Here is a 19,338-nt window from a genome sequence, read left to right on the forward strand (position 1 = left end):
TTAACGTTTAGAATATTTACAGACCTTTCATCACTGTCTGTTTGTCTTTTTGTTTTTAAAAGAATGGTTTTGCCTCCTTCTGTTTTACGATCGTTTGAGTTACACCGAAAAGTCACCAGAAAGCGATCTGTGAATGATTTACTGAGTTTTGAAAGAGCTGGGAAGAACATACTGTACAGTCCGTTCTTCTTACAGGGAGTCCTGTCTGTTTGTCTCTCTCATTCTGGTTTGCACTGTTCTCTTTTAGCACACGCAATGATAGAGTTCCTGGAAGTGTTGGGGGAGGAGAAAGTAAATGAGAGAGCGGGTTTGTCTAACCTCTGTCTTTCTGTTAGTCCGTCTGTCCTCAAGCGTATTCACGATGACATCCCTGTAATGCACGTCTCTTTACGGTAAACATTCAGTGTCAGTGAATTAGGCCGCCGTCTGTGTATTTACATGTAGCTACACAGATGTTTTTGGACTTTGTGTATGTTTTGCCATCCCCTAGAAATCCCTCAGTCTACACAGAGTCTGTCCAAATGAGATGCCTAGATGTAGGTAAACTGACTTTGGGCTGGATGGTGTCAGGCTACTCAGAATATGAGGATAGTTGTTGGTGGAATGCAATTTTTGATGATTAAATGTGTGATATCGGTCTCTGGTGGGCTGTTCTGGTGGACTTGTTGTCGCAGTAGTTTTGACCATATCTTGAAGCATGGAGTTGAAGTAGTAGTTCACTTAAAAATAGAAATATCATGATAATTCACTCATCCACACGTCATACAAGCGGTCCTTGTGTTCATTTTGTTTTGTCGAAATCAAATTGAGGCTTATGACGAAGCTTTCCAGGGTTCTTCTCCATATAATGGACATAAACGGGGGGCTGTTGGTTAAGGTCCAAATTTCTGTTTCATCACAGCTTCAAAAACGCTCTACAAGCCGATGACTAAGCGAAACGATAAGTGATTTTCCAAGTGCCTCCATGTTGCCTGTCCAAGACTATGTAATCACATTGGGAAGGTCACCCAGTGTTTAACTTAAAAGTTCTTGGATGTTGAATGACACGTTATGTCATCGTGTAAGACATTGTTTAAAATGGTCAGTTTGTGTGTATATCAGGGATGTTTAAATCTTTTCAAAAACCTTCGTAACTTCTCCAATGTGATTGCGAAATATTGAAGTCGAGGATGTGCATCGTGGAGGCAGTGCAAGTCATATATTTATGTTTAAAAAGTAAATAATTTTTTTGTTTTCTTGGAAAATGACTAATCGTTTCGCCCTTATTCATCAGCCGGTGTTGTTTAGAGCCTCTTGAATCTACGATGACACAAACATTTCGACTTTAACCAACAGCTCCCCGTTCGAGTCCATTATATGGACTCTGGAAGGCTTTCCACATAAGCCTCAATTTGTTATCGACAGAAGAAATAAACACACAGATGGCTTGTATGACATGTGGGTGAGTGAATTATCATGGCATTTTATTTTTAAAGCAAACTACTCCATTAAAGTAAGAATGTGGCTAATGCATTTTGTAGTCACAGTCTTATTTACAGTCTTATTTAGAAAGAAGACCCCATAATCTTGGAGTAAGGCGTGACATTTTACAAAAAAGACTTCATGGAGACTTTTAAACTATTAAAGGGTTTGCAACACCATATACCCTATAATGTGAATTTCTAAATAAAATAATACAATTCAAATAATTACCCTCATTGTGCAGCATCACAATTCTTTATTAATGTGAACAAAAACATGAAGTGACTTTAGTCTGACTGGCACGTGTCGATCGTTCAGCTGTACAGTAAATACAGAGCTCTCCTGTGCAGATTTACCGCAGTATATTGAATGTGCATTTCAGTATGACTCCCTTCAGACAACGAGTCCATTAGACTCATCTTATCCTTTCTCTGCATTTCTCTGGTTCATTCATATTTCAGTGCTTGGTAATGAATAGCCTCTTCCTTTCAGAGCTCATTAACAGGGATATGATAGTGTTTAATTATGAGCTCAGTCAGCTGCCGCATTCCACCCTGACACAGCTATTAGGAAGTTTCATCTGGAGTCTCCTTGCCTCCGTTGATGGATCTCTCTCTTTTGGTTTCTATTTTCTGGAGCATTTTAAAATGTCTTTATTGATTAGTATAGTTGGCTTATTTGAGTTTGAAATATCTACCTAAACTGCAAAAAAATTTATATGAATGTGAGAGAATTTTTTTAGGACCACATCAAATGAGGCCTGTCCAACCGCAAACCAGTAATGTATGCAGTGCGTTTGAAACATCCGAAATCTCTTAGTTTGTTTGCATTTTGTAAAAATAGCTCACTCCACCACTGCTTTTCGAAGGCCGACACAGAACAAAAATGTCGTCACGTTTTCGATTCTTTCCCAAATTAGCAAATGCGCCTATGAAATGCGCTCTGTAGAGCAGTTTGTCCGTTTAGGGCTACTGTAGAAACATGGTGAATTCCATGAAAGGGGACCCACAGCGTACGCAGCTCATTCTAATGTCATAAAAACATAAGGATTCATTATGTGAGGTCTTTATATACCTCTGACCAGAAATGTATGTATATTATATTGCATTTCAGTCAATAGATCTTTCAAAAAAATCACATACTGGACCTTTAAAAACAAATTGGAAGTTGTGCTGAATTGCTAATAAAATTGAAGATATACTGTGAATAACATCAGTTATTATACAATACCGGTTTAATTATTTGATGTGCTTTTTCTGCTTGTCTCTGAGTGAATAAGTAAATGTGTCATTCACTTGTCCGAGTAGAAATATGAAACAATCATATTTCATTTTTAGTGTCAAATAATTGTTTCGGATCCTGATTGGTCAAGTTTGCTTATAAGTGTTTTACCTGTCGGCTGCGGCCACCTAAATTCGTTAATACTCTCCACGATTGCTATAGAACAAAGGCAAGCAGTAAGTATTATTAGTGTCAGGGCTGTACGTTTACTTTTTGTGCACATACCACTAGTGCTACAGAGGCCAAACAGTTGTATCACAAGTATAAAACATCTGTTGTCATCAATAAAACAATCACATGAATATGCAGGTAACTGACAAATGACATTAATGTTACATCCAGATAAATGAATGCCATCATTTTTTGTTTACCTAAATTTATTTTCTCTAAGTTCTATGTATTTAGTTTTTTCACTATACAATAGTGGTACTATATTTGTACACATAAATTACTGTAGTATGCTACAGTGTTATTTACCCTAGTCAACTGCAGTAAAATTACTAGATACTTTACTGTTTTTTTAACCTTACTATAGTAAACTACAGTGTTTACTACAGATTATCAATTTACTGCAAGGGTGCTACAATTGCCTTTAGCAAATACTACAGTATTTTTTCGTCTGAGTCTTCAAGATAACGGGACTATCAATTTGACGTGTGGTTGAGAAGACGCTTGACGATAGCTGTATGCCGTTTCTCAACATGCGTTCTTCAGCAGTCTTGTGTTCTCACGCTACGTCATCAATAACAGTCAAAGTCCGGTTGCAGGTTACTCAGGGGCTGCGTCTGAAATCACCTACTTCCGCACTATACAGTAGGTGTCAAATGAGTGGAGCAGAGAAACATGAAAAGTATGTCCGAAACCGCAGTATGCAAAAGCAGTAGGCGAGAAATACACGGATGGTCTACTACTTCCTCAGCGATTTGTGAGTGTGGATCAGATGGACACTTATCTATTCCATGATGCCACGGGAGCTGAGCAACGGTCAAATTTCAAAAGCAAATCAAAAAAATATAGTGGATAACTTTAAGGCAGACACTTGTTTTTATCGTAAGTGCCAATAAATGAATTTCTCAATTATGTTTATATCAACAGTAACGTGTAGGTTGTTGTTAATACATCATAGGTCAAAGAGCATACGGGTCACCCGACCATAAAACATGGCAGACGCAGTATGTCCGAAATGTAGTCATACTACTCCCCCCATACCATATAGAACGTACCGTTTTAACGGCCGACAGGTAGGTACTTATTGAATTTCATCGCGTACTGTCACAGTATGCGATTTCGGACGCAGTTTGAGGAGGGGAAGATCGGTTTATTAACTTGATCTGTTTATTCTGTATTACCTTATAAAACTTGTGTGTAGTTTTATGGAGCTCTTTGGTTCCTTTAGGATTTGGATCATTTTTTTTATTTCTTCTGTTCCAAACAGCATATCGAACAACACGAGTACATAATACCGTTTGATTGTACTGTTCTTTGTTTGTTTACTCATTCAGCAATACTGAACTTTTAGATTTCACACACATTAGATGTTGCCACCAGTCTCTGTGGTGTTTGAATATAACATCATGAAAGCACCAAATCTCACTGTGGAGGAGATCAAGGAACCTTTGTACTCTGTAGAAGATAAAAGAATGATAACAACAGAAAGTTACAGTTTTCGGTTCATCTACACGGGTAGAGGACCATGATGGACGTTGCTTTGAAGTTCACCTAATACGAACGTATAACCTCACATAATGTTAGGCTTTTCTACACCATCTCGTTGTACTTTGTGCTAACCTGTCATGAAACTGACAGAAAAATGATACTGACTAAATCTGTCTTGGTATTCAAAAATAAATTTGAGGTAGAGGGTTTTGGTAAGGGGGCTGACGTCCATACCCCATTTGTTCATTTGCCAGCAGGATGCTGTGGGCTGATACTTGTCAAAGCATCTGGCAACCCTCACATATCTAAACCTTTAGGATGTTTACTTCCGTAAAAGCCGAGCATGTTGAGCAGTCTGTGGAGGCTTTGTGTGGACCGCAGTCTGACAGCAGAGAAACACGATGGCGATATTTGTACGAATTATTCTTGATGTTTATGCAGCACGGCTGCGAATGTGAATGTAAGATAGATGTTCTCAGTGGAGCGCAGGGAGATATTTTTAGCCAGTTTCAAAACCAGGATGTTCAGAGTTTAAATCAAATCTACAACGACAGGCTTGGGTTTTACCAACTGGAAAACGTGAAAAAGTGATTTGAAAACAATGAATATGAATCATGTGAAACGTACAAAACCGTATGATTATAAGAAGAAAGAAAGAATGTGGCTCCACCTCTAAAGCTGCTGGGGTGAAACAGATAACAGATCGTACTTAAACGCACAAATGAGATCATACAAATTATAGAAATTTGCCATAAGATTGTGTGGGGTTTCAATGTGGTCTAACTATCCATTTACACTGAAAGGAAACATCTGGAAAAGTTTGCCAGGTCGTCTTTTAATGTTTTTTAAAGTCTTTTATGTAAATCCTGGTTTTAACCAATTGTGTAACCGATACCGAAACTCTTGAAATGTGTGCGCAAGTATAATTTTTTAGTATTCACTCTCTGTGTCCTCCAGGTGGTGTTGCTCAGTGGTCACCTCGACAGCTGGGATGTGGGTCAGGGGGCTATGGATGATGGAGGCGGGGCTGTCATTTCTTGGGAGGCCCTTTCTCTAATAAAAGACTTAGGTGAGACACGTGTTGATACTGTCTCAAAAACCCCACACGCACACACACACACACACACACAGAGCACTGCGTACGTGAGTATGTGCAATAATGCAGTGAGCCAATAAAAGGCATTAGTATCACCCTGAAGGTACATTTATAAAGCTTCTTACAGAATAAATAAAAGTATATTAAATATTGATTTGAGTTGGAAATATTTCATTATGTGTGAAGAAAGAGACTGCCGCCTGGTACACGAAACTGTTACAGCTGTGTAGAAAATAGGTTATTTATACAGTTCTTTTCCTGCGTTTCTTATAATAGTTAACCAAACAATTCTGTGATTGACCAATGAGAATCAAGTATCACGGTAGGCCACATTATAAATGCAACATATTTTATGCAGACAAGGAGTAACTGGTTCATGTTTGGAAAGTGTGACCTCTGGCAACTAGTTCAGAATACGATTTTGCAGAAATGTGCTTTAAGTGCAGCGCAAGGGGAATATTATATTATTATATGGATTATTAAAATTCCTGCCGAGTGTCAATATGTAATGGAGTTTGGGTCTCTTGGACCCTCTCCTGTATATTGTTGCTTTATTGCAGAGGCAATGCTGAGGCTTGTGCTCATTTGTATTTAAGATCTTTCTCTTGCCAAAAACACTAGCAAACCGCACACAACATGATTCATTCCAATGCCTGCTGAATAAACATTCTCCACAACATTTTAAATCATTTAGTATGCAGATTTTTATTATTCCGATGATCAAGTTATTTACTCCACAAATCTCAGATTTCTCTCTTTCATAATAGACCCACTTTGTGCTGTATAACATTGCCTCAACCCTGCCGTGCGATCTGACATGGACACGGTGACCAGGTTTACTATGTGGACCCTGCAGTTTAGAAGACGTACAGACAGTTCCTCTATCTGGATCATTGAGTATTTTCAGCACAATTAATATCTCTCCTAGACAGTTATGAAGTGCCCGGTATTCAAGGGCCGAGATCATCCAGTACCGTCAAAGAGGGGTCTGCGATGTGTCATGCTGAACTTACAAATGCAGTTTTATTTTAAAAATAAATTTAATTTCCTCTGTGCGCCTCTGCTAAAGATTAGATTGATGACCTTGCCGACGGCCTCTTACACCGGCTGCATTATGAAAATGTATTCTGAAATATGATGTGGTTGCATCATACTGTTGATTGCTTCTGTCCCAAGGGCTGCGTCCCAAACGGACACTGAGGGCGGTTCTGTGGTCTGCAGAGGAGCCGGGAGGAGTGGGGGCTGCTCAGTACTTTCAACACCACAAAGTAAGTCACACCTGTCCACCGCATTAAAACTATTAACCTTCTGTTCTATCACGTGACACAAGTCTGTGTAATCTGTGACATGTTTTATGTATGTAAACACACGGGGTGAATTCAAGAAAGTACTTCAACGTCACCGCCTGCAGCGATGGAGCGGTGCTATATATCCCCTACAAAATGATGCCAGATTTTGGTAGCATGCATGCTGCACAGCATAGCACTCAGACCCAACCCGCAAGAACTGCGGCGTGCAAATTGCACTCGCCACAGATGTTCTGGGCGTTTGTGCCGTCACCTGATTTGCATAATTCCTTCAGTGAATTGGGTGTTTAAACGCCACTGCAAATAACCGTCACTGCCAGTGCGCTCCGTTGACACCCCCTATTTTGTAAATGATATTAAGTTCGATGTAATTCACATTTTTCATTAGCCGCAAATGTTCATTTAAAGCGTTTCACAAGCTAGCGTGCATTATGCAACTGCTCTAGTGCCCTTGAGCAATTCTGAGATCTTTCATCAGGGCTAACAAGATCTAATGTGAGTCTAATGTGATACTGTATTTTAAATGGCTTTACCCTTATCATCTAAACTCGGTTTATGCGTATCCCAAAAGCACAAAGGATCTCGGTTCATTCACGTTGAGTTCAGTTTAAATGGCTTGTTGTCTTGAGAATTGGCATATGAAAAAAGTTTCTTTCTTTCTCATTTTTATTCTTGACAGTGAAAAGTATTTGTTAATTTCCCACACAAACCCAAGCGCCGCGGTGCCCGTCCATGCAACTTTATTTCTGTCAATAATATTTAGCTTGGACTCTTCTGGTTTTGGAGCGAACGGCGCAGTTAACTGTATTTGTCAGGTCTGTCGGCTGTAAAGTGATACTTTATGGTATGGAACAATTTATCCAGCAGTTGGACGTGAAACTCCATTATATCACACTACCATGGGATTTGGTTTTCCTTTTATGAGGTTGGATACTGATCAGAGAGCAGTGGTTTCAGGCCAAGTTTTTGGCCTGTGATCCAACTTTTTACTGTATTACATCCAATTATGTAGATAGTGGGTACGACTGAAGAGTTGGAGCTGAAATGCATACTGTTGAGAAGGAAGCTAACCATCTTTCTATCTGAATCAACCCAGGGCTCAAGAACACAGATACACAAAAGGAATTCATTTCTGTGATTCATCCAATGTATAATTCATCTCTTGACTTTTTAAAGATTCACCAGAAGTTTTTTTACTTCCATTTGCACACTGCTGTGTTAATATATTGGTGACTTCTCTTCTGCTTCTCCTAAGGCAAACATCTCGAACTTTGACCTGGTAATGGAATCTGACCTGGGCACCTTCAGGCCCCTGGGGCTGCAGTTCACTGGGAGTGACAAAGCTAGGGCGATCATGAAGGAGGTGATGAAACTGTTGGCTCCCATCAACGTCACGTCTCTGGAGCGGCACGGAGAGGGGACGGATATTAACATGTGGATGCAAGCTGGAGTCCCAGGTCAGTTTCATCCACTGTACGGCTGCCTTTGATCTTCTGCGTTTTTTTTAATTCAGACGTTTTAGGCGTGACTTACGAGTCCAAACGTATTGCAGGAAATGCCAATAGATTACATAAATAGACTGTGAATCATAGTATTGAAGGTAGGAAGTTGACTGTTAAATCCCTGTATACTCTTGTATATATAAAAATTAGGATGCAGAATGTTGACTGCAAGGACTACAAAAAAAGTTTTATGAAAATTCTTTATCATTTACTCACCCTCTTGGCTTTCTTTCTTCTGCAAAACTCAAAAGATCTTTTGAGAAATGTTGTTTACTGGTACCCATTGAATTGTGGGTCGGGCAGTGTTCGGTTACCAACTTTCTTCAAAGTATCTTACATTTACATTTACGCATTTGCCAGATGCTTTTATCCAAAGCGATTTACAATGTAAATAGCCCAAATGAACAGAAGTGCAGACAGTGGTAACACAAGACGCAAGTAAGCGATTTGGGTAGATAGAAATCAGATATCATATTAGTTTAGTTCACAACCTTGCAATGCATTTTATTTATTTCGCTCACATTCCCAGGCAATAAATGAATTGTCTGTGTAAATCAGATGTTTGTGATAAGGATAGAATATAAGCTGTAACTAGGAAAATAAATGTTTTAACAACGTCCTCAACCTCATAAATAAATTTGTTTAACAAGCAGTTTAACATATAGGGATATAGTATATCTATACATTTGTGTGCTTTTAGGCTACTGGTAGCTTTTATCAACGTTAAAAAGCCTCTTCATTTAATAGCCACTCACTTCAGTCACCCTTCGGATGTTTTACACATGTAATGCGTTTCATTTATACTCCTAAAGTTTTGCACCTCAATCTCAGGGACTTTTCTCAGTCTAATGACTGAAAGAACCGCATTAATTGTTTGAGTTCAACCAATGGTCTGTGAAATGAGCTCTCTCAAACACTCGGCAGAGATGAAGAAAGCTCACATAGTTAACCCTGAGGAGCCGATTCGGACAGCTGCAATGTAGTGTAACTTCTAATACTTTCACACTGGAAAAAGGGCCCAACTCTTCTTCTTTATTATGACTATTGATCTTTGCTGTCGCCATTAGCATAAAAACGGTTGCCGATATCATTGATGGTGCTGGGAATGTACGTTTATAGAATTTATGCAGTGGATCAGTGTCTTTTCTGCAGTGTTTTAGGCTAACCAGCGATCATGCATGTGCCATTACCCATCATTATATAAAATTGCTCAAGCGTCGGGCTGAATAAATCCCATTAATGGCTGTAGTCACCAGTCTGATTGCTTTAACCAGCACTGAACTGTGTCACACGAGAGAATAGGTTCTTCTGCAGCCGCGCACGCTGTTATCGGATGGATTGGCCGTGACATCACTGCAGTATCGCAGGAAAAATGAGCTCAGCAGGAGGCGTGTAGGAACGTATGGCAAAACTCCGCTGAAGTTTAAAGGCAACACGTTAAACAAATGAATCATAGGCGCAGCTGTCCAAACACCGCGGCTATTTGGAGCAAGCGAGCTGAGGTTTTGCTTTTCCATTATCTGAAGATTTGTGCCACGTTTGGTGTGTAATCACAAGTCGCTCGGTAGTCTTTCCCCTTGACCAGGCTGCAAACTCATACGTGAAATGTTTGCGCCGTCTTTCAGTCAAATCGTTGCAAAAGACCTGCCTCTCTTTAGTTTAATGTTGTAACTTAAAATGATTTTTGCTACAGTCATGGCAGCGTACCAACTTGCCATGCCGTATCTTGATCAGTTCTTGTTTAGGTTATAGAGTGGATCCAAAATCAATTTTTGTGAGCATTTATCTTCTCGGTAAATATATAATGAAACAGACATTTAAAAGTCATCACTGACAGATGTGTTTAAACTGGAGCTCTCAGACTTTATGAATAAAGCCTCAACACTGCAGTTTTCTCACTTCAGTGCTCCTCATGATGGTCCCTGTAGTATTCACTATACTCCATACGCCCCACACTATTGATTCTGGGCCAAGGAATAAGCAATGCTTCACTAAACACCCTTCTAAGGTCGAACAAGACTTTCTTCCTGAATTTCCCTGGGAATGAAGAGTCTTGTGGATGGATGGGCTTGGTTCACATATGGAATCGGTACAGAAATAGATGGCAGGCCAACAGGCTTTAACTGCAACCACATGGCTGCTGGATTCTTTTTCTTTATGTTCCATTGCCTCTCTAAACAAAGAGAACCAATGCTCAGTGGAAAAAGAAAAGTTTTTTGCGAGCGTTAGCGTCACACTTATTTTGAAATGGTTCTGACGTCTCTTTGAGTGACGCAGTGTCATCTTGTCTTTTTGGGTCGCTTTCCATCAGCAGCACTTGGAGATCCTACAAGGATTTACCAGACAGGAAATATTAGAGGAAATAGCAAAGCCCAGTCTGTTTGGACTGTAAGACTGAAGAGAAAGAAATGCATGATGGGGTATTCTGGGGTAATTCTGTTATAGAGCAAAGGGAAAGACGGAATATTTGCAGGAATGTTCCAAGTTCAGTACAGTTAGCTCTATCAAGTTTCAAGTTTATTTGTCAGTGTCAGTGACAGTATGTCCTTAAAAATGCTTTTTTTTAAAGGCTTAGGCAGTCTACAGCAATAGAATAGAATAGAATAGAATAGAATAGAATAGAATAGAATAGAATAGAATAGAATAGAATAGAATAGAATAGAATAGAATAGAATAGAATAGAGCAAAGTGAATATAAACTCAAAAAGATCATAAAGAAATATAAAAAATATTTAGAACATAAAATACTGTATTGGTGGCAGAAATATAAATTAAAAAAATTGACACCAATGATGTTGAACATCACAAAAAATATTAAGACTTTGTTTAAATCACATGTACACTAATGTATTTATATTGGAAGTAAGGCGGCCACATACACCAACATTATTTTACATAAATAACAAATAATAGACAGTCAATGCTCTTATAACTAAGCTTTATAAAGGTATGTGTTATTATGAAAGTAGTTTATTTTATATATTGCCATGGCAGCATAACACAGGTACATGTTTACTTCAGTTGAATGTCATTCTAATTGCATTTTTGTCCCGTGTTATGTACACTTTCACTTTGTTTCAGGTGCCAGTTTGCACACTGCAGATCAGAGGTACTTCTGGTTCCACCACAGTGAGGGAGACACCATGAGTGTTCAAAACCCAGAGGAGATGAACCTGTGCTCCGCTCTGTGGGCTGTAGTGGCTTATGTGGTGGCTGACCTGGAGGAAATGCTGCCCAGATAACAAGTTACTCTGAAACAATGCAAACCTATCTCCATCAGCTCACAGCGGCCACATGATTCCAGGACACTTTTGTGATTTGACATAATTAGATCCTTGTTCACTCCATTATCATCCAGCATTCAATATTGTTTTCTGTCTTGTATAATTTACTTTCATTTTTTATTCTTATGAAATTCTAATGTACTTTTTTTACATTGTAAATTAAATTTCAAAAGGAAAATTCTGTCATTATTTAATCACCCTTTGTAATTTTCTTTCTTCTTCAAAACACAAAAGATATTTAGAAAGAAATGTTAACCAAAAAACATCGGTCCCCATCGACTCTTATTGTATGGTCACAATATACAAAGTCAATGGGGACCAACGGTTTTCTGTTACCAATCTTTCTTAAAATGTCTTCTTTTGTGTTCTGCAGAAGAAAGTCATACAGATGTCAAAAAAATGTAGTTTTACCCTTTTTTGGGGTTTTTTATTTTTTATTTTTCCCCTGTAAAGCTGCTTTGGAACAATGCAAATTGTGAAAAGCGCAATATAAATAAAGTTGAATTGAATTGAAAAATAAGTAAAATAATGGCACGATTTTCATTTTCAATGTGAAGTACTCCTTTAAAGCCCCAGTGAAATAAAAATAAAAGTTTTTTACCTTTTATTAAAAATAAGTTAGCCTTACAGACTTTAATAAACTGATATGCTCCTACACTCTGACAAAATTCCCATCTAGAAGATATAAGCCTTCAAAACTGACAGTCTGGCACGTGCGCTCAAACAAATCTAGAAATGCCATGACATCATGCTACACTTCAGCCTCTCGTCAAAGTTCCCATCCAATCAAATCCGCTTTCGAATCGGAAGAGTCCCGCCCCCTTCACTATCAGAGCTGGGGAAGCGGCGCCTCATATAAGCCACTTGTTCTTACATTTATTATGGCCTGCATGGTAAATGACACATAATGCACTAGACGTGAGATAGGGGATGATCCAGAGAGTGTAAACATTAACATTAAAAACTTAATTTCATGTTAGTGTCACGCGAGTGTCCTCCGGTTAAGAGAAACGATAGCACAGAGTTGATCATATCCGTCGATCATACGCGCAAATCTGCTGAGAAAACAAAACGTATCTGACACGTTTAAAGTCTATACAGTATGTTGTATGTTAAGGCTCTATGGAAGAGATCAGCAATCGCAGCCTTGTTGAGTAAAGGAGAAGACAATCGCCAGTGTCACTCAACAGCTTCAAATAACACATAACTGCTATCCCTGACCTTCCTAATCATTTCAGTAGACTTTTATACCACTGCGGCTATCACGCTGTTGAATGTAGCTTTGCCAGACTAACTGTAACTAAACGCTATTGGTTATTTTTAAAAGGGGCGGGGCCACTCGATAGTCTAGCGCTGTGTTCATTTTTCAGTTGAAATTACATCAACACATCAAATAATGCTGCGCGTTCCAATTGGTGTTGCGCTAGGACTTTAAGCATGTCATTTGTGACATAATAAGAATCTGTAATAAATGTACATACAATGAAATGAATAAATAATGTCTTATCCAGTCTATCCTCTATCTAAAATGAGTAGTGACTTCATGTAAACAACGAGAAACGGAAAGCATATATGCCGTCATATAGTATTGCATTGTTCCTTCTAGTCCAGATTTCACAGAATGATTCTTAGTTATCAGAGTTTCCCCTTGGAAACCGAGCCTAGTTCTCCTTTGCAAAAAACAAACATGTGGTCATGAGGTGACAAATACATCTCCCAGTCATCATTCCTCTAGTTTTACCATTGAATCTATTACGTCTTTATCACAGTTATGTTATTTAGATTATTGAAGTTACATATAGCATTATGCTCATGTTAGCGTTAAAAAATATAAAGTGACTCAAATTGTAAAGACTATAATGCGTGGTAGTTATTAGAAGTAATAACTTTATACTGTATATACAGTATGTGTGTGTTGTCTAATATGTTTACTTGCAGGATGATTTATTGTAGTATTTCATTCCATGGAGGTTATTTTTGTAGCGCACCAATAATCCAGACATGTGTTCTTTGATTGACGTTGAAAGCATATATTGCTGTGTTTATCAGGCAATGGAAATGCAATTGTAATTTTGCGGCTCCATTATGCTGTCCGTCTGTGCCTGCACTTAATGTCTGGTTTTCAATAACATCAAAGTAAGTTCTTGTTTCTATGACAACTTCGATTGAGGGACATATGAGCACTATGGAAGAAAAGTATTTGGTTATGCCACAAAATCCCTTTTCACCATATCCTGCCACACTGAGAGAAATGTCACAGATTGGAAAATAAGGTGACTGGTATTTTACTGTTACACTCATTGTTGGTGTTGTTTATATTATTTATTTTTGTACTTAATGTTTACATGTTCTTTTTTGACAATAATAGCCTATAGGCTATAGTAATAGGTCAGTTTAAAGTGAAGACCTGGTTGTACTTAAGCGGTGCTCGCTCTATTCCTGACCTTCACTTTCTCATAGACATAATCATTTTCTCCCGAATCCTCAAGAAAAATGACTCCACAAGAGATTTTGGGTTGCTTTGCTTTGATCGGGTAACAAAACCGTGAAGGCATCGACTCATATTGCCTTTACATCCTCGTGGGCCTCAGATTAGAGACCATAAAAGCATTTTTTCTGGGCTTAGTGTTGCTTCACCCAAAAATGAAAATTCGGTAGCCCTTTATTCGCCCTCATGCTGTTGCAAACCTGTGTGAATTTCTTTCCACACTGTTACATCGACGATAGAAAGCTGCATTCTCATTTCGAGATTTGATATGATCTGTTGTATTATTTCAAATTTTTGAGAGAAAATTGCTATGTTGAGTTAAAGGGTGCAGTCAGACTGTTGGGTGTGGCGGTAAAAAGCAACCAGCGTCGCACCTTAGCGGCTCTCAACCTGAGTTGTGAAATAAGCGCTAAGGTTAATCTGCTGAGTAGAAACACATCTGGAAGCTTTTAGCTCCGCTTGTGTATGTTATTGCAAATGATGTCAGAATTTGCAAGGGCACCGCTTAGCCTACGAAAACAAAAACGAGAGCTACATCGACTCGGCGGACCCATACGCGGGAGCGGCTCTCAGCTGACGTTCCCAGAGACTCGGTACGCAGAAGTGTGTGGAAGTGAAGCTTTGGTCTTAAATGCTTGACCTTATGCATATGGAAGCGGTCAGTAATTGAATTACAGGTCATGGAAGCATAGCAGCTCGTAGGCGTAAAGCAAAAGCAACCTGAGAGCCGTTGATCACACTGGACCCATGTTTGAAAAAAACGCTTCTGCTTACTAACAGACTTCCAAACAGGGCCATTGAGGTTTAATGAGGTTAAGCAGAGATTGTTGGGTGTAATGAGATGGAAAATTACGCGAGTCAGTGGAAACGGCCACTATTTCCTCCATTTACCTACACCGAACGCATATTTGAACCTTCCTGTAAACATACACAAACCCAACCGAGTCACCTTTACATAGGGTTATGGACGCCCATCCATCTTGCTTTTATTTATAGAATCGACTCCTTGTCCTTTTCTACCAATGTGTACTGCATGTGTTAGGACATCAATTCAAGCACACCAAATATGTGTGTCAGACTTATAGAGGAGACCTCAAATAAAGCCAAGGTGCTTCAGGAGAGTGTTGAAGCCTGGTGTGTCTTAAATCAGTGCTTCCCAAACGGTTTTCACCTGGGACCTTGATTTCACATTGCATCAAGGGTATAAATAAATGCGTATTGTTGAGGGAAACATGTTTCTCAGTTTAGCGGTTTTAGTTTTGCACTGGCACAACACAGCCCAGGTGAAAAAAGTACGCTTTAATACACTTATCTACACTTATCTTGCACAAAGTTTGTACTTAGACACTATATACACTTAATGTGTGACAGTCGAGCACATTAAGTGCATTATGGACTTTTTACCTGGGAGTACTCGGTTTTTGCATAAAACTAAAGAAATGTTCTTGAAACAAAGCATTGAAATGTATCCGTAACTGTATTTATGTAAATCTTGACATCTGCATATTGAGAAGGTTTTCAATGTAGTGTAAAGTTTGATTGTTATGGCCTTTGAAGTTGGCAACAAGCAATGAGATGTTTTATTTTGCTATGCTAGCTATACAAAATTAAATGGCATGTTCATTTTTCTATTTGTAATTTGCTTTACAGTAGGTCATCTAAATGAAATACCTTCTATAATAAAATAATGTCATAGTTCTGTTCATCAACCTTATAAATATTTGTCCGTTTTGTTTGATTCCTCACAAGAAATGATGTCCCCAATAGTCTGCATTACTGACATTAATTCAGATTCAGTTGATGGACGGTTTTGGGAACATAGTCTCTCTATGGACTGGATGCCTTCAGGCCAAATGTAGATCTCTGTTAGGAGAGCTCTCCTAAAGCTGCCAGCTTATGATCACGTTGTCGACTGAATGAGAGTGACAGACTATAGGCAAACCGCCACATTTCGGTCTCAGGATACAGTGTAGTGTTCACGAGGGAGCAGAAATATTGTTCGTTAACCAATAACCAATTTTGTTAGTTTTGTCAATGCAGACCATGTAAATGATACATACCATACTGTACTGTATCTTACTATATACTAACAATGGCTGATACTGATTCAAAGTTTGGGATACTCCATTCAATACATTTGTGCATCTGTGCTACACACGTGTAATTCATTAAAGACTTGTGGAACAAAATTCTGTCTACCAAACAGGTCTTATAACAACGTTTTATGCATCACAGACGGGACAAAATGAGATCCATCATCTCTTATTTCCAATGTGTGCAATTTATGGCTACTCTCCTAAGATAAATAACCTTTTCTGATAGATGATCTGAACATACGTATTTCAGTAAAATGGACATGGAAGGCACATAAGGTACCACTCTAAAGTTTGTGTGTTGTCAAGGCAACAGAAATCGGTCAGATTTATTATTTCTGTTCCCCGTGGGATTCGTTAAAGCTGGAGGTGAAGTTCAGCTATGGCTGCCAAAGCAACGTGCCCTCTCAGAATGTTGAGGCACCTGTATTATAAATGTGACGTGCAAAATACAAACAAGTAAATAAACCTGTAAAATACTGATGAACAGATTCAACTATACTTGTCATTTCTGTGAGAGAAATAAAATCCTTAAGGCCCATTCTTACGAATTGTGTGCTTTGTACTTATAATAGTATGGGATGGGCTCTTTGTTATTCCCGTGTGAAGCGTAGTCCATATATAGAAATGATTTACAGCGTCTGGTGTGGAATAACTTGATATATAGTCTACAGAAGATATTTGAATCTATGAGATTTATATTGCGTGAATGTAGGTGAACAGCGTTTTGTTAACCACTGTGGTAGAATTCATCCTTGTCTAAATTTGTTCAATAAAGTCAATGTCACTTTAACAAATGTGCATCTCACTTCCATGTATCATTCCTTTCATCATTCTTTCTGAATTTTATGTTGCATGAATTCAGTTATACAGTATGGCATGTTTGATGGCATGTGTTTGCCATTGTGCTAAGTGGATTCAGATCGCATCAAACAAATCCACTTAAAAATGGAGTTGATATTCTTTGGCATTTCTTTTTTGATTAAACTGCTTTAAATAACTTATTCTTCATGTTCTTGATAGTATTTGTAATCCTTATAATTTATTATCTAAACAACTTTGAATACAAAATGTAAAAAATAACCCCTTATAATGAAGTGGAATGAAGTAGTGAAGAGCTACTTGACAAATCATTGATTGAATTAATAGGACACCGTCTTTCTTTCAGCTGCTGTGACTGTGATCTATGGATGTGCCCCTCTGCTCAATAGATGAATTTTCCACAGCCTTGTGTTTTCAAATGGAAGAATGGTAGATGAAACCAGAGTAATCCAGCCTTTTCAATAAAATGTGCAACAGATGCCACAGATCAAAATCTTTGAATTCCTGGAATTCTTTGAAGCTTATGCAGGGACCACAGGCAGGTTTGCTGCCTATTCAGAATGAAATAAAAGCCTGAAAGAACGTCCCTGAAAAACAGACCAAATAATCAATTTTATTCAAATTGTATTGTTTTACTGCTTATGTATCTCATGGACCTGTTGTGGATCTGGGTATACATAAAGTACATACAATTAATATTCATATAGATTAATACGTATTATCTTCATTTAGAGAACACGAATGTCTTTAAATCAATTTCAACCTATTGGCTGCTTTTACCTCGTTTAAAAACGTTAAGCTATGAACACACCTTTCTGTACATTATTACATGTCTGCAATACAGTACATACTTTTCAGAGGGTATACTGTACATTTGTTTTTTAAGGTGGCAATAAAAAAAGTGGCATATGTACTGTTTTTACCATTTTCCTTTTACAATGTTTGACAAATTTACTGCTTGACTGGAAAAACAAAATATTCTTGAATGGCATCACGATGAGTGGCATTTGTTTTTATTCCTTTATCATGAGAACACTCTTACATTCATTTAAAAAAAACACTGGACAATAAACATATCTGGGAAAGAGAGGTCATGAACAGGTAAGGGAAGAACCCAATTGCAGGCAGACGCGGGGATGAAGGGGTTAACATAATTTATTATAATATTAAACAGAAAACAAAAACCCACGAGGGGGTAAAACAAGACAGGAAAAAATGACAACTAGGACACGGACTAACTAGACTGGAAAAAATAAACACTAAGGACAAGACTACACTGACTCACCAAAATACAATGACCAAGAACTAGATATTGAAAACACACTTGACACAGCATACACGACCAAGGCACAAAATACAATGAACGAGCACAGGACAAAGAACACGAGGATGTTTTAAAGGGAGACAGACAAAGGATAATTGACAAAGGGCAGGTGTGGGTACTGAAACACTCAGGGAAGGTTAACGAGACAAAAGGACGGGAAGCACTGACGAGACACGAGAAAGCACATGGCAAGTCAGAATCTAAACAAAGCCATGTCTTTCTCACAAAACCTAAGGCTATGCCATGACTCCGCTGCAAGACCAAGAATAAACATGACATGATAGCGGAGTCATGACAAGAGATGGTTGAAATAAAGTGATAATATGTGTCCAAATAAAAAAATGACTTGCATGAAGGACAGAACAATGACAAAAATCGTTTTGATCAATCGCTTTTCATTCAATTCAGTTCCTTGAAGAGATTGAAGAAACATCTGCTCATGCTTCCAGTTATGACCACAGTCAACGAAGAAATGAGTCCTAGTTTTTTACATCTAAAACAATAAGCACATTCAAGTCATCTTCGTTATGATGTAAAAATAAGCTCCTGTGGAGATGAGCAGAGACATTGCTGAAACAAAGTGTATTGATGGAGGGTGAACAGTGTCATCAGCCTTCGGAAAGTGTATTTGTCCTGACACGGTTTACATCGACTTCACTCTGACAGATTGAAGTGTACATCCACTTAAACTTATATGGCGGCTTTATGAGCCACATGTCACTTTCTTCTCATTGAAATTGATTCCAAGAGCATGTTATTCCTGAGATTCAGGAAGAGCGACCAGACTATTGAAAGTGTGCTGATGCAATTTGCTGCAATCGACCGGCATGGAGCCGGCTCTGCTGCCTATTGTCTATAATGGTTTTCTCTTTCTTTGCTGTAATTTCCTTTTTCAAATTCACTTATAGTAGTCGATCATCCAAATTGTGTAAAGCTGTGGAGTCTATTCATCATCATTGCATCCAGATCTGTTGGTGTCATTTCCAGATGCTACAGTTTTGGTGAAAGTTTGGGTATCATTAAT

The 19,338-nt window shown here is 38.4% G+C and overlaps 1 protein-coding gene across 1 annotated transcript in view; it reads left to right on the top strand.

Moving 5' to 3' along the window:
- The window catches only part of LOC306902009 (carboxypeptidase Q-like), a 36,994-nt gene extending 21,204 nt beyond the window's left edge, over nt 1-15,790 (top strand). The window contains exons 5-8 of the mRNA XM_079470272.1: nt 5,356-5,467; nt 6,671-6,762; nt 8,057-8,258; nt 11,385-15,790. Of these exons, the coding sequence (XP_079326398.1) occupies nt 5,356-5,467; nt 6,671-6,762; nt 8,057-8,258; nt 11,385-11,545 (567 nt within the window). The 3' untranslated portion in view covers nt 11,546-15,790. The remainder of the gene's footprint in view (nt 1-5,355; nt 5,468-6,670; nt 6,763-8,056; nt 8,259-11,384) is intronic.
- The last annotated feature ends 3,548 nt before the right edge of the window (nt 15,791-19,338 follow it).

Source organism: Barbatula barbatula (assembly GCF_947034865.1).
Source record: "Barbatula barbatula genome assembly, chromosome: 12".
Classification (NCBI taxonomy): Eukaryota; Metazoa; Chordata; class Actinopteri; order Cypriniformes; family Nemacheilidae; genus Barbatula; species Barbatula barbatula.